The 14,871-nt window shown below is 44.5% G+C and overlaps 1 protein-coding gene and 3 non-coding genes across 4 annotated transcripts; all 4 read left to right on the top strand.

Annotated features, from left to right (window-relative positions):
- Window positions 1–753: 753 nt before the first annotated feature.
- Window positions 754–10,721, top strand: NCL (nucleolin). Its single transcript, XM_061388147.1, has 14 exons — window positions 754–963; window positions 2,262–2,378; window positions 3,817–4,297; window positions 4,674–4,892; window positions 5,005–5,091; window positions 5,275–5,416; window positions 5,998–6,122; window positions 6,986–7,109; window positions 7,522–7,679; window positions 8,428–8,551; window positions 8,734–8,867; window positions 9,403–9,529; window positions 9,833–10,056; window positions 10,225–10,721. Exons 1-14 carry the CDS (start codon window positions 946–948, stop codon window positions 10,299–10,301), a joined length of 2,157 nt encoding a protein of 718 aa, XP_061244131.1. The 5' UTR covers window positions 754–945; the 3' UTR covers window positions 10,302–10,721.
- LOC133236180 (small nucleolar RNA SNORD82) lies at window positions 5,132–5,201 on the top strand. Its single transcript, XR_009732769.1, has one exon. It is a non-coding gene; the product is annotated as a small nucleolar RNA SNORD82 (small nucleolar RNA).
- On the top strand, window positions 8,960–9,039 carry LOC133236209 (small nucleolar RNA SNORD20). Its single transcript, XR_009732788.1, has one exon. It is a non-coding gene; the product is annotated as a small nucleolar RNA SNORD20 (small nucleolar RNA).
- On the top strand, window positions 9,566–9,699 carry LOC133236129 (small nucleolar RNA SNORA75). Its single transcript, XR_009732755.1, has one exon. It is a non-coding gene; the product is annotated as a small nucleolar RNA SNORA75 (small nucleolar RNA).
- Window positions 10,722–14,871: the final 4,150 nt, after the last annotated feature.

Below are 14,871 nucleotides of genomic sequence, written 5' to 3'. Positions count from 1 at the left end.
TGGTTGGCCTGACCAAGTTCTCCTCAGCCCGCAGTTATCCCGTGACCACCAGGGTGTTGCCTACTGTGAAAAATACCTAGCACATGAGGTTTCTTGAGATTAAATATTATTTGTGCGCTGCTCACTGTAAACCTCACATACTAGATTGTCTGTATCAGCAGTTCTCAGGAGGCAGTTTCTGAGATGGGGCACCGGGGGAATCACCAGCAGACAGGGGTACTTTCTGGCGCGGTTCATTAGCAGGGGGAACTAAGGTGGGCGCTCAACGTGGTGGAGTCTGAATTCCCGAAAGTCTTGGGCTCTTTAGAGAGGAAACGGGACAAACTCTTATCTGCACTGCCTCCAGGAGGCTTTGTGTAGAATGTGGGCCGGGGCCGCCCGTGAAGCCTCTCAGGAAACCCAAGCCCTCCGAGGCAGACAAGACCCTCCCTGACTGAAAAATCAGAGACAACTGGTATCCACCGCCCGGGAGTTAAGGAACACGCGGCGCCAAAATGTCCGTCCCAAAGCGCAGGCGCCGAGAGCGCGGGCCGTGGATGGGCACTCCGGATACCGCGCGCCAATAGCCCAATCAGAGCTGGCTTTGCACAAAGCGAGTCCCGCCCCAGGCCGCCGCCACGAATCCCCTCCCCCTTCCTTGGCCGCGTCGGCCCGCCCACTCCGGCCCGCGCCCCGCCCCACGCCGTTCTCAGCTAGAGGCTCGCGATTGGCTCATGAGAGGGACGCGAAATCTGGTTGGTCGAGGCGGAGTCACGAGGGTGCCGTCGTCGCCTTTCCAGAGGCGATTACTGGGCAGGCTCAGTCTTTCGCCTCAGTCTCGAGCGCTAGCTGGCAGCCAAGCGTACGCGCTCAGGGATTAGCGGCCGCCATCGACGGTGCTTAGGTTCCTCTGGACTCGTCTGCGCCACTCGCTCGCCACACACTCCGCCGTCATAAGCCGCCATCATGGTAAAGCTCGCAAAGGTAAGAGGCCTTGCCCGCGCGAGCACGGACATCAAGGCCCGTTTTTCGAGGAGCGCGCGCCCTGCGCCGCCAGGAGGAGGGCCTGCGCGCCGTCCCGGGCGCGTTCGAGGGCGCCATGCTGTGGGAAGTCTCGCGCGATTAGCTGGGAGGTCTCGCGTTTTTAGCTGCTTCGTAGCGAAGTGAAGAGCTTCGGCAGGTGCCGCGCTGGTAGTGAATGCGGCGGGGAAGGACTTCAGGGCTGGGAGCGGGGAGGGGGAGAAGGGCCTCGGACTGATGAGGCGAAACTCCTGCGACGGGCCGGAGCGGGGCCCCGCCTCCTGACGCACGTGCCGCGGCGCGGGGCTCGCCACGTGGGCCGTGCCGTGTAGGGCCGGCGGCCTGCGGAGGGACCTGGCGTTGCGGGGAGGGCGGCGGTGCACCTCGTCTCCGGTCCCGGTCCAGCGGGGTGGGTGGACGGGAGCGGGGCGGGTGGACGGGAGCGGGGCTCCGGCAGGAGGCCTTGCCGCATGCTTTCTGCGCCAGGCTGCGCGCACGTGGTGGCCTGCGACTTGTCCCACGTGGCCGTTCCAGGGCTGAAAGGGGCGGGGTTGGTAACCTGGGAAAGGAAGTCTTAATAGAAGACTACGGGTTAGACGTGGTTTTTTTTTTTTTTAAAGCTGCCTTCAGAATAGGGTGGTGGGATTTGGTGCCACAGTTTACCTCAAAGGCTTTTTCAAGGTGGTTTTCCTCACGTTGAAGGGCCTCGAATTGTTGGCAGTTACATTGGTCCTGTTGTAGTCCGCATTGAGAAACGGTGCGATGAAGCAAGGTTCGATTCGGGTTGGAGGTGTAATTTTTAAAAAGGGGTGTGCTTAAAGAACGTAGCAAGAAGAGAGTAGCCTTTTTATCCAAAGCAAAAGTTTTTTTTTTTTTTAAGAACTTGAGAGAAAATACGTAGGAAATTGAGTGCTAAGTCGCTTTGGTCGTATCCATTTCTTTGCGACTCCATGGACTGTAGCCCGTCAGGCTTCTCTGTCCATGGGATTCTCTAGGCAAGAATACTGGAGTGGGTTGCCATACCCTCCAGGGGATCTTCCCGATCCGGAGTTTGAACCTCCGTCTCTTATGTTTCCTACAGCCGGGTTCTTTCATCGCTAGCGCCACCTGGGAAGCCCTGTGTTAACATTGGTATGAAGGATAATTTTTATGTAAATTGTAGTTAACAGTATGAAGAGGGAGTTCTAAGGGACATTAGTGCCGTTTTGCTATGAAGAATGGCTTGAAATGAGGGAGGGTGTAATGTGTCACGTCTGTTTTAGGCCGGTAAAAATCAAGGTGACTCCAAGAAAATGGCTCCTCCCCCAAAGGAGGTAGAAGAAGATAGTGAAGATGAGGAAATGTCAGAAGATGAAGACGATGAGAGCAGTGGAGAAGAGGTAATTGTATATAGTTCAATGTTGAATTGCCTTAAACTACAAAATGGAGACTTAAAGCAGGTGGTATTGGATGTCTGAAAATATTGGCAGAAAAACCAGGATTCTGTTAATTCACATAGGACCTGTCGTAATGGTCGAGCATTTCACAAAGTTGTATTGACCTGTCATGATGGCACAAGAATATTTGAATGAACTTGAGAGCAAAGATCTGTAGGTGTGTGTATGTGCATGCACATGCGTGCACACCTTCTGCAGGGCTTGGTGTGATATATTGTAGTAAATCACTAGTTTTCCACTTTCAACATGTTAGTTCCACATACCAGATAAACAGAGTGAGTTCTACATACCAGATAAACAGGGTGGACAGTTAACTGTCCTGCGAATGGCAGCTCTGAGCATTATATTCAGGTCTGAGGTTAGCCTTATCAGATTCTTCTAGCTTCCCAGTAGGATCAGTTGGTCTCTGTTACCCTGTATGAGTTTGATAATACTAATCACTGTTACAGTGGTGTGGATTGAGAGTTGCCACCTTTCATTGTATTAGCACTTATTTAGAACTCCCAGCTACTGTTGATTCACTGTAAAGAAGACTCATTGCTTTATTTGTTCATATTTCTTATTTAGAATTTAATGAAGGTTTTATTTTGGCACATGTTACCTGATAAAACCAATAGTTAACAAAAAGTAGTTTTGAGTGTAACTTTAAATATAGACAAGTGATGGTTTTTATCAAGCTAATGTGGTCTTTACTAACTTTGCCACTATTGATTATCCCACTGGCCTTTTTTGATGTCCATTTTCTCTTTGGTTCTAAGAATGAGCATTCATTGAACTTCCTACCTCCACCCACTGTGAGAGCCCCAAATGACTTAATAACATTTAACAGGTTGTCTTCTCTATGTGTTAAGGCTTTATGTGTCAAGTCATAATCCTTAAAGCAGTGTATAAAGAGCCAACTCAGTGGAAAAGACCCTGATGCTGGGAAAGGTTGATGGCAAAAGGAGAATAGGGCAGACAGAAGAGGATGAGATGGTTAGGTAACATCACTGACCCAGTGGACGTGGATTTGAGCAAACTCCAGGAGATGGTGAGGACAGGGACGGCTGGCTGCAGTCCAGAGTTGGATGTGATTTAGTGACTGAACAACAGTTATTTTCAGATGTGAAAACTATTGAGGCTTAAAATTAAGTTTTAAAACTTTGTCTAAGCCCATGCAGTGGCATCTAGTCTATTTTCAGGGTCTGTGTTAGAGCTCCTGCAAGATTAAGACTGTGACTTCAAGTGTACAGAACATGTTAATTTGACCCTACCTTTTAACTTGTTCACATCTGGTGCATGTGGTGGTGAACTGAGGCAGTGCTAGAGTTGAGCATTCATTTATGGGACAACTCTTTGAGTTTGAAAACAAGCTTATGTTGTTTTTTGTTTATTCTTAAAGGTTGTTATCCCTCAGAAAAAAGGCAAGAAGGCTGCCACAACTCCAGCAAAGAAGATGGTGGTTTCCCCAACAAAAAAGGTTGCAGTTGCCACACCAGCAAAGAAAGCAGTTGTCACCCCTGGCAAAAAGGCAGCAGCTATGCCAGCCAAGAAGACAGTTACACCTGCCAAAGCAGTGGTTACACCTGGCAAAAAGGGAGCCACCCCAGGCAAAGCAGTGGTAGCAACCTCTGGTAAGAAGGGAGCAGCCACCCCAGGCAAGGGAGCAAAGAACGGCAAGAATGCCAAGAAGGAAGACAGTGATGAAGAAGATGAAGATGACAGTGAAGAGGAAGACGATGATGATGAAGAGGAGGATGAGCCAGCAGTGAGGAAGGCAGCTGCTGCTTTTGGTGCTGCTCCTGCCACAGATGATGAGGATGACGAGGATGACGATGATGACGACGATGAGGAGGAGGAGGAGGATGAGGAGGACGAAGATGGTAAGGCATTGTATTGGTAGTTCCTGGACTCCTGTTTGCAAGGTACATTAGGGATGAGGTGCGGGTGGTAGAACTACATATTACTGAAAACCTGGGGGGTTAGATAAGAATCATCCCAGGGATTCTCTGGGCTGATTGTGATGCACTAGATTGGGACCCATGAAAGATTGCCTGCTTGTGTTGCTGAGTCCTTTCTATGCTTTGCAACCCCACAGACTATAGCTGCTCCTGAGTAAAATGCTTCAAACAGCTCATTCTGTGTTTTACTTATCATAGCTCTAAGCACAGTGGCATGAATAAGATTACATTTATTTTCCCTTAGGTCTTCATGAACTGGGATAGAACTCAGTTTTTGACTAGGTGGTTTCTCTTTCAGACTCTGAAGAAGAACCTATGGAGATTGTACCAGCCAAAGGAAAGAAAGCTCCAGTAAAAGCTGTTCCTGTGAAGGCTAAGAGCACTGCTGAAGATGAAGATGAAGAGGATGATGATGATGATGATGATGAAGAGGAGGAGGAAGAGGATGACGATGATGAAGACGACGACGACGATGAGGAGGAAGAGGAGGAGGAGGAAGAGGAGGAAGAGGAAGAAGGTAATGAGTTGGATTCTCAAGTACATTGATATGAGTTTTGTTTAAAAGGAGGTACTTGAGTATGTGTGGATGACGCTTGTGGATGACATAGATTGTTTGAACTCTTGTCCAGAGCCTGTCAAAGAAGCACCTGGAAAACGAAAGAAGGAAATGGCCAAACAAAAAGCAGCTCCTGAAGCCAAGAAACAAAAAGTGGAAGGTAACTTAGAGAATTGGGGGATTGGGAAATGATACCACATAGCACAAGTGATGAACAATAAAGGGACTTAATACTGAAACCTGATGTTATATTTCAATGTGCTGATGTGCTGTGTACAGAAATAATTTGATTAATATTTAAGTATACTGGAAAATTGACTAATTTGAGAAAATTTTTGTATAGGCACAGAACCAACTACGTCTTTCAATCTCTTTGTTGGAAATCTGAACTTCAATAAATCTGCTCCTGAATTGAAAACGGGTATCAGTGATCTTTTTGCTAAAAATGATCTTGCTGTTGTTGATGTCAGAATTGGTGTGTCTAGGTAAGTATAGGGGGCCTGTGTCATAACATCACACATTGTTTGTGGGTCTGCTGTTGCTTTTTCCTTTCAATTTTAGGACCTTAGCTCATTATTCTTAAACAAGAATATCTAAAAGTCTTCAAAAATTAGATATTATTGAATTAAATAATCTGATTATCAAATTGTGAAACCCCCAAATTGAAATTTTCATAATTCCCCTTAATTTTTGATATTACACAAACTAAACATTTCTTAGACCTGAAAAGCCATAATAGTGAATGCTTTTAAACAGGATTCTCTTAGTGCTTAAACAGGTTCTTTTATCATGTGCTATTAGTTGTTAAGCAGCAGTGTAGCTAATGAAGATCTCAGAGATGAACTTGCATCATTAGGTCTTGATACTTATAGACCTTGTTCTGTAGCCCCATCTTAAAGGGCTTAACTTAATTTTGTTAATAGTACAGGTGCTTCTTAATCTTGGTTTGCACTATTATGTTAGTGTTACTGCTTGTCCAGAGTACTTGGTAGCTGTGACTTTTGTGGGTTTGTCCCACCACCTCCTGACCTGTAATTTTTAAAATTTTTGTCTCTTCACTTTAAAGGAAGTTTGGCTATGTGGATTTTGAATCTGCCGAAGACCTGGAAAAAGCCTTGGAACTCACTGGTTTAAAAGTCTTTGGCAATGAAATTAAACTAGAAAAACCAAAGGGAAAAGACAGTAAGAAAGGTATGTAAAGCTTTAGGTAACGCTGATACTGATAGCTTGTTCATAGCTATGTATCTAATTTAATGTAGACAAGCTGGGGTAAGTAGTTTAACCTTTTTCTTTTGGCTTCCTCATATGTTGAGGATTAAATGAATTAGAATGTTAAATGTTTACATCAGTGCTTGGCACTGCTTGCTAGACTTAAAAAATAATTGGTTCAGTATATCTAAATTGATAGTCTTTTCCTCACTGGACTAGAGCAGATCTCTTAACTACTCTCTCTGCATCTTTTACCCTTTTCTAGACACTTGTCACTTTTCAAGTGTGTGTTCATCACCTTTTTATTTGGGGCACCTGCATTGTATACCTTATGAAATCCTAGTTCCCTGACCAGGAATCAAACCGTGCCCCATGCAGCAGTGGAAGCACAAGAGCCCCAACCATTGGACCATGAGGGAATTATCTACAGTATTTTTTCCCATAGTCTTTTAAATTAAAACATACTGAACACTTTATATACATAGCATATGATATTTAGCTCTCTTTTTAAGTGTTCAGCACATAGTTAGCTGTCAGCTGTGAAAACAGTTTGTTTTTCCATTGCTGTATCTCCATAATATATAATAGCAGAGTGCCTTTTACATTATGAAATCTAAAAATTATAATTTTTTTGGTTGTGCCCTGTTGCAAGCAGGGTCTTAATTCCCCAACCAAGGATCAAACCTGTGCTCCTGCATTAGGAGCTCAGTCTTCACCACTGGACTACCAGAAAAGTCCATAAAAATTTTAGCAAGAACTTGTACATTGGTCAGTCTTTGATCTTTGGGACAAGAAGGGTCTTTTAAGCCATTCAGTTCATTTTTATGTTTTTTTTTTTAATCTAGATCGAGATGCAAGAACACTTCTGGCTAAAAATCTGCCTTACAAAGTTACTCAGGATGAATTAAAAGAAGTGTTTGAAGATGCTGTGGAGATCAGATTAGTCAGCAAGGATGGAAAGAGTAAAGGGTATGTTTTGTGTCTACTGAAATGTTTCATTAAAATTAATGCACTTTAATTTATAGAAGAAATGTTTATTTAACGTTCCTATGTTTGTGATTTTGGGCAAATTATTCTATAACCTCAGTTTCCTATCTGTACAGTGAGGATAATGTACCTAATTCAGAATAATTTTATTATAAACTAACATAAAAGTACTACCTAAGGCCTAGCTTTCTAGAAGTATCGGGTAAGCTTTCTGTAGTGGGAGGAAAGTTTTAGTTGAAAAGTGGAAAATGGCAGAAACCTTGACCATTTCAATTAGTATAAAACGGCATTTTTATTTTACTTGTCTGAAATAGTCATATTGCTGAGATTAAGAGAGAATTAATATGGTTTTTAAAACCAAGTGAGTTCTTTCCTTTTTTTCCCCCTATTGTAGGATTGCTTATATTGAATTTAAGACAGAAGCTGATGCAGAAAAAACCTTGGAAGAAAAGCAGGGAACAGAGATAGATGGGCGATCCATTTCTCTGTACTACACCGGAGAGAAAGGTCAAAGTCAAGACCATAGAGGTGGAAAGAACAGCACTTGGAGTGGTAAGAATTTAAGTTTCCTTCTGGGTTCTGAAATTTAGGAGAGAAAAGAAATCCTTTGCATCTTTGTACTTTATATAGTGGATAAACTGGATGTAGATCAGCATGCTATACGTCTATTTGTAATTGTCTTGAATGAGAGCTATATGAAATATTTGTGCTAGAACATAGATAAATCTAGCTTCCTTTGTATGTTTTATACTGTAAAGAACTTAGATTGTGTGCATTTAAATTAGAATATTGTTCTAGGAAGACACAGGGCTATAGTCAGCTTGCACATCTGCACAGTAGGAATGGAAGGAACCAGCATGTAAGTACTTAACAGGTATTTGATGTTGAGTAGCAAGTAGGATGGAGAAGGCAATGGCACCCCACTCCAGTACTCTTGCCTGGAAAATCCCATGGACAGAGGAGCTTGGTAGGCTGTAATCCATGGGATCGCGAAGAGTTGGACATGACTGAGCAACTTTCACTTCACTTTCATGCATTGGAGAAGGAAATGGCAACCCACTCCAGTGTTCTTGCCTGGAGAATTCCAGGGACAGGGGAGCCTGCTGGGCTGCTTGTCTATGGGGTTGCACAGTCGGACATAACTGAAGCGACTTAGCAGCAGCAAGTAGGATTCCACCTATATTAACATTGGTGTGTTACCTCTCTGAAGCACAGAAGTTCTTGGAGAACACGGTACAACTGTGACTTAAGTTGGGATGTACTGCTTCAGAGTCTTAACTTGACATCTCTTTATTTATAGGTGAATCAAAAACCCTGGTTTTAAGCAACCTCTCCTATAGTGCAACGGAAGAAACTCTTCAGGAAGTATTTGAGAAAGCAACTCATATCAAGGTGCCCCAGAACCAAAATGGCAAATCTAAAGGGTAAAGTATATTTATGTCACCAGTTAACAGGCTTTTTAAGAGTTGTCTTGTGGAAGTGAAATCATGCTCTCACATTTAGCAGAAGCTGCATTGTTTAAGGATTTGCTTGAGGAAAAAGGCTTGGTGGCAGCAGCAGAGTCATGTGCTTAGTAACTTACTCTAAGTATTGACTTAATCCTCAGGTATGCATTTATAGAATTTGCTTCATTTGAAGATGCTAAAGAAGCTTTAAATTCATGTAATAAAAGGGAAATTGAGGGCAGAGCCATCAGACTGGAGTTGCAAGGACCCAGGGGATCACCTAATGCAAGAAGCCGTAAGTCACTTTGTTAACAGGAATTTGTGGTTGGGTCCTGAGATCTACAGAAGAACATTTGCTTCTTTCTGTTGCTGCTGAGTAAATGATACTGGATATGATGACTGATTATCTGAGAAGTAACTGATGAAATCTCAAGAAAATTCCTCTAGATAGTCAAGTTCTGATCCAGCTAAGTCAACACTGAGCAGCACATTGCCCTGTGGTTCACTGTCTTGTGTTTATAGCTGCCTATTTTAGGACTACTGTCACTTATTTGGGTTGCTGCTGCTTCTGTTTTCCATAAAAAGATTCTTAACTGCTCTGGTGATCAGTGTAAACATTACGTGGAATTTGGTCCAAACCGTTTGCTGAATTAAGCATTAATTGACCCAAGTTGCTTTAACCTGCTTTTTCTCATATAGACACTCTTAAGTTGAAAGGCTAGCATTTGCTAGGGGAAGCATTCTTAGCCAGTAGTCAGATGCTAGACTGTAACGTAAATCCAGTGTTTTCATGGATTGTGACTGATACAGTTTTTATTTTTATTTCCCAGAGCCATCCAAAACTCTCTTTGTCAAAGGTCTCTCTGAGGATACCACAGAAGAGACGTTAAAAGAGTCGTTTGATGGCTCTATTCGAGCAAGGATAGTCACTGACCGGGAGACTGGATCCTCCAAAGGGTAAGAGGCAGGAAATGTGCGGCTCTCCCACCTTGAGTCTTCTCACTGAGCTCCTTTCTGTCAATCAGTGACAGTTGAGGATTCGCACGAGAAGAAGAGATAATTCACGGAGCTAGCGTTGTTGCCTTCTGTCTTCACAGAGGCCTATTAAGCTGTTTTGTGAGACATTCTGTTTCAGCTTTCTGTAGGGAAGTGCTCTCACCTGGGTCTTCTCAGTTTAAGGCTTATGGGATCGCTATGAAACGTGAGATTAAACTTGGCATATGTGTGCTTTATAACAGGCAATTTCATTTGGTGTTTTAGGTTTGGTTTTGTAGACTTCAACAGCGAGGAAGATGCCAAAGCTGCCAAGGAGGCCATGGAAGATGGTGAAATCGATGGAAACAAAGTCACTTTGGACTGGGCCAAACCTAAGGGTGAAGGTGGCTTTGGTGGCCGAGGAGGAGGCAGAGGTGGCTTTGGAGGCCGAGGTGGTGGCAGAGGTGGCCGAGGTGGCTTTGGTGGCAGAGGCCGGGGAGGCTTTGGAGGTAAGAAGCGTGGAGGGCCACCCTGCTGTGTTCACTGGTTTATGTGGCCATGCACTTCCCAACCTGCAGATCCATGTTTCCGCATCAGTCCCCAAGTCCTTACTCACCCTGCTGGGGAGGGATGACTGGCTTTTAGAGCCTGTTTAATGATGTCTTGCTTTTCTGCAGGGCGAGGAGGCTTCCGAGGAGGCAGAGGAGGAGGAGGAGACCACAAGCCACAAGGAAAGAAGACGAAGTTTGAATAGTTTCTTCTATCCCTGTCTCTCCCTCTTCCATTTGAAAGAAAGGACTCTGGGGTTTTTACTCTGTTAACTGATCAATGACAGAGCCTTCTGAGGACATTCCAAGACAGTATACAGCTCTGTGGTCTACTTGGAAATCCGTATAGATAACATTTCAAGGGAGGTAACCCTGTTGGTGTTGACTGGATATTCGTATAAACTTTTTAAAGAGTGATAGAGCTAACCCTTATCTGTAAGTTTTGAATTTATATTGTTTCTTCCCATGTACAAAACCATTTTTTTCCTACAGAGTTTGTTTTTTTGTTTTTTTGTTTTTTTTTTGCGTTGGGGGGTGTAAAGGAAAGCAGAACGTTTTATCATGATTTTTGCTTCAGCAATTTTGGGACAGATTAAAAGTCCTAGAACTCTGGTGCCAGCCTTGTACTTCCTGTCTTAGAGTGTTTCTCCTAGAATATCACTGAGAGTAGAGCATGGTGGAGCCAAGTTCTACCATTCCATATCTGTTCCACCCCTGATGAAGATGTTTCTGCTTTGGTTTTGAGTGTCCCAGCCATAAGTTTTGGTGAAATGGCTACTGAAGTAACAACTGCAGCCTTGTGTGTCTTCATATGAAAGCCTGCTATGATCTTATCCCAGTTACAAAAAGTCCTGAGGGTCAGGTGTCCTGAAAAAGTGCTCTGGAAAGAGGGCTAGGAACGCTTTGGTTGAGCCTCTTAGATAAGCATACAAGAGCAGTGCCTGATGAGAATTCTTCTGGGGTGAATGGGCCAAAATGAAAGCTTCCAACAACTTTGGTTAAAACTGACAAGAAAGGCCTTCAGTTTTGCACTGGGTTAATTCAGACATTGTGCAAGTATTCCCTGCCCACCCCACTTCCAAATAAAGGTCACATGAGAGACCTAGGTCAAGGGATTAACATTTTAGTTGAAAAACAGTGCCCTAGGTGATAGAAAGAATGAAAGATACTAGTGGAATAGAAGGCCAGCTGAAAGAAACCAGGGGTCACCAACCTTGTTAGGAACCGGGCTGAAAATAGGTGATCCAGTGCCATCACAGAATTACCAGCTGAGCTCTGCCTCCAGTCAGGTCAGCAGTGGCATAAATAATGTCACTTGAATCACCCCCAACCTGTCCCCACCCCATGGGGAAAAACTACCAGTCCTTGGTGCAGATTTCTGGCTCTGAGTTGCTGGTGGAGTGAGGGTGTCTAAACCTTGACATGTGATGCACCATGTCTCGGTCACTCTGGTACACTCTTTGTGACCCATGGACAGTAGCCTACTAGGCGGCTCTAGTATTACAGGCAAGGATGGATACTAGAATGAGTTGCCATTTCCTACTCCAGGGAATTTTCCCAACCCAGCATTGAACCTTAGTCTCACATCTCCATGGCAGGTGGATTCTTTATTAGTGTCACTTCACTATCTGCCAAGTCTTTTGTACAACAGGTCAGGATAAATACCTACTTTGAAGCAGGGAAGATTGAAAATTTGGTTCTGCTAGAAAGAAAAGCCAGCATAGGGATATCATCTGATTAACGAAACCTAAAAACTAAAATGAACCCTTTGTGACCTATATTTTCTAGATTTAAAAGATCTAATTAGTTGGAGCCATTTGTGCTAGTGCATGCTGGCTGAGTCACTTCAGTCGTGTCAGACCCTGTGACCCCATGGACTGTAGCCCACCAGGCTCGTCTGTCCATGGGATTATCCAGGCAAGAATGCTAGAGTGGGTTGCCATTTCCTACTCCATGGGAAATGCAGAGATCAAACCTCCGTCTTCTGTGTCTCCAGCATTGGGAGGTGAATACTTTACCACTGAGCCATCTGGGATGGCTCATGTTGTCTGTTACCTCTTGAAGCAAACGTGTAGAATTTTTGACTGGACGTGTGGAAATTTGCATCAATGGCAGCTCAGTCTGTCACAAACTGGACATTTAGGAAGGGCCTGTATGATTGGTCTCTAGGTCTCCAGGGCCTTTTCCATTATCCAGCAGCTGTCTCTTGTGGGTACCACCCCTGACTGCTTAGCTCAACTTTAGACAAGTTTCTGGGTTTAAACCTGAAGGTGTAATAAACAACTTGGCCATCTAGAAACATGAATTAGCGTTTGCTGGCTTGCTAACCCACTAGCAGCTAATGCTGCTTATGCTGTATCCATGGTGTGCCAGGCTTTGATCTCAGTGTCTCTAACCTGCTGTGGGTCAGGATGAGCAGAAAAACAGTTCTTTAATCCTAACTGTTCTTCCTTCCCGTCAAGGGAAGGAGATTGTCAAGCACTATATACTACAGTTATTCCAGTCAGGGATATTATGGTGATTTCCACTGGGATGAAGATGAAGGGTGGTTACCCTGTAGCACTTGGATTTAGGGAGTCCAACAAACCTCTTAATCCTAGGCCTTCTCAGCGCCTGTCTGGTCTCTTGGTGAGGGTTTTGCAGCCATTTTAGAAAAGCAGCTCCCTACAGCAAATGGTTGTCACCACTTTCATCACTCTTCCAGTAGGTGGCAGCACACCCCCAAAGATGTGGACACCTGACAGGGAGGAGGGGGGGGGGGAAGCCTTAAGTTTAGTTTCAGGTCAATTCGTCTTCCAATTCAGTTTAAGTAGTGGTGGTGTTAGTCATTCAGCGTGTCCAACTCTTTGTGACCCCATGGACTATAGCCCTCCAGGCTCCTCTAGCCACAGGATTTCCCAGATAAGAATACTGGAGTGGGTTGCTATTTCCTTCTCCAGAGGATCTTCCTGATCCAGGGACCGAACCCGCGTCTCCTGCGTTGATAAAGTGAAGTTGCTCAGTGGTGTCTGACTCTGCGACCCCATGGACTGTAGCCTACTACGCTCCTCCGTCCATGGGATTTTCCAGGCAAGAGTACTGAAGTGGGTTGCCATTTCCTTCTCCAGAGGATCTTCCTAACCCACGGATCGAACCCAGGTCTCCCACACTGTAGGCAGACGCTTTGCTGTCTGAGCCACCAGGCAAGTCCAAGAAGTCCTTCATCGGTAGGTGGATTCTTTACCACTGAACCACTAGAGAAACCCCGGGCTTAGGAATCTGCAGAAAGTCCACTCAGAGCACAGGAGTGCTATGGAATCCCCACAAAAAAGTGGATACTAATTGGGCCCAAGAACTAAATTTTGTTGAATGGTTGTTCTATGCTGTTTATCTCTCTGAGTTGTCACTTAGCCATACTTGGCCCACTAATAACTTCATTGTAACTCAGTCTTTGTCTCCCCTCAGCCTTAAAAAGGGCAAAGCTTTTCTCATCCAAAAAGAGTTTGTCTCTTCACCCTACCTCCCTGCCTAGCTGTTCCCTCTAAACTTTACTGCCAAACTTCAAGAAGGGTCACACTGCTGCTTCCCACTTCTTTGCCTCCAGTAGGGTGGCTGCTGTCCCCACACCAGCTTTGAGTTCGTTAATGGGTTCTCATGACCAAAGGCTGTAAATCCAGTGGTTGGTCTTCCCTTCGGTTTTGGCTTCCCTGCAGCATCTGACAATTCCTTTCTGTTTGAAACTTCCTTTTCTTCCACTTAAGAAAGGGGTGGTGGCTCTAACAGTAGACCAGTGTGAAGAGGGACAAGAACAAATACCCCTGGGAGTAGAACCTCTCAGAATTTTACCCAATTAATATGTGTGAGCTAGTGGCTGTTCCTCCATGTCAGGTAACCCCGTAATTAGAGGAGAAAGACTTAATGATCCTTCTACTTGGAAATGTGAAAAGAACACTTGTATAACTGCTGACTTTTGAGTGGAGGGACTTGGTTTTATTTACTGTCCTGTCTCATGGCCCTAGGATAGTCCGTGACACATGCTAGGTCCTCAGTAGATAATGAATGAAGAAATCCTGGAGAAACGTCTTCCCTCAACTGCAGGAAACCTATGGCAGCAGCAGGAAGGAGTCTCTAAGGCCAGGAATTCTTAACATATATTTTTGAAGTTCTTAATCTTTTTGTGTTGGAAATTCTTGGGTAAAGCCTTTGAAAACTTTTCAGAATAATGTTTCCCATTAAAAAAAAAGGATTATAAGGGAAATAAGTATACTGAAAAAAGTTTTCAAAATATTAATATACATAATTTGTGATAGAATTACGTGTTCACTAATGCATTAGGTAGGTGTGCGTGCATGCTAAGTCGCTTCAGTCGTGTCCAACTCTGTGCCACCTTATGGACTGTAACCCACCAGGCTCCTCTGTCCATGGGATTCTCCAGGCAAGAATACTGGAGTGGGTTGCCATTTTCTTTTCCAGGGAATTTTCCCAACCCAGGGTTTTTGAACCCTGGGTTCGAACCTGGGTCTCCTACATTGCAGGCAGATTCTTTACCATCTGAGCCACCAGCAAAGCCCCAGGTAAGATGTATTTACATTTCAAATACAGTTCCTGTTGCATGCGTGCTCAGTCCTGTTTGACTCTGTGACCCCCCCCCTGCCAGACTCCTCTGTCCATGGGATTTTCCAGGCAAGAATGCTAGAGTGGGTTGCCATTTCCTCCCCCAGGGGATCTTCCTGCCCAGGGAGTGAACCTGTGTCTCTTTCATCTCTTGCATTGGCAGGCGGATTCTTTACCATTGTA

This window comes from Bos javanicus, chromosome 2 (genome assembly GCF_032452875.1).
Source record: "Bos javanicus breed banteng chromosome 2, ARS-OSU_banteng_1.0, whole genome shotgun sequence".
Lineage (NCBI taxonomy): Eukaryota > Metazoa > Chordata > Mammalia > Artiodactyla > Bovidae > Bos > Bos javanicus.
This window is presented reverse-complemented; position numbering and strand designations above follow the sequence as displayed.

Coding starts and splice junctions, on each gene's coding strand:
- NCL (XM_061388147.1), top strand. Junction 7,680..8,427: donor AAAGAACAGCACTTGGAGTG/GTAAGAATTTAA, acceptor CTTTATTTATAG/GTGAATCAAAAACCCTGGTT. Junction 9,530..9,832: donor GAGACTGGATCCTCCAAAGG/GTAAGAGGCAGG, acceptor TTGGTGTTTTAG/GTTTGGTTTTGTAGACTTCA.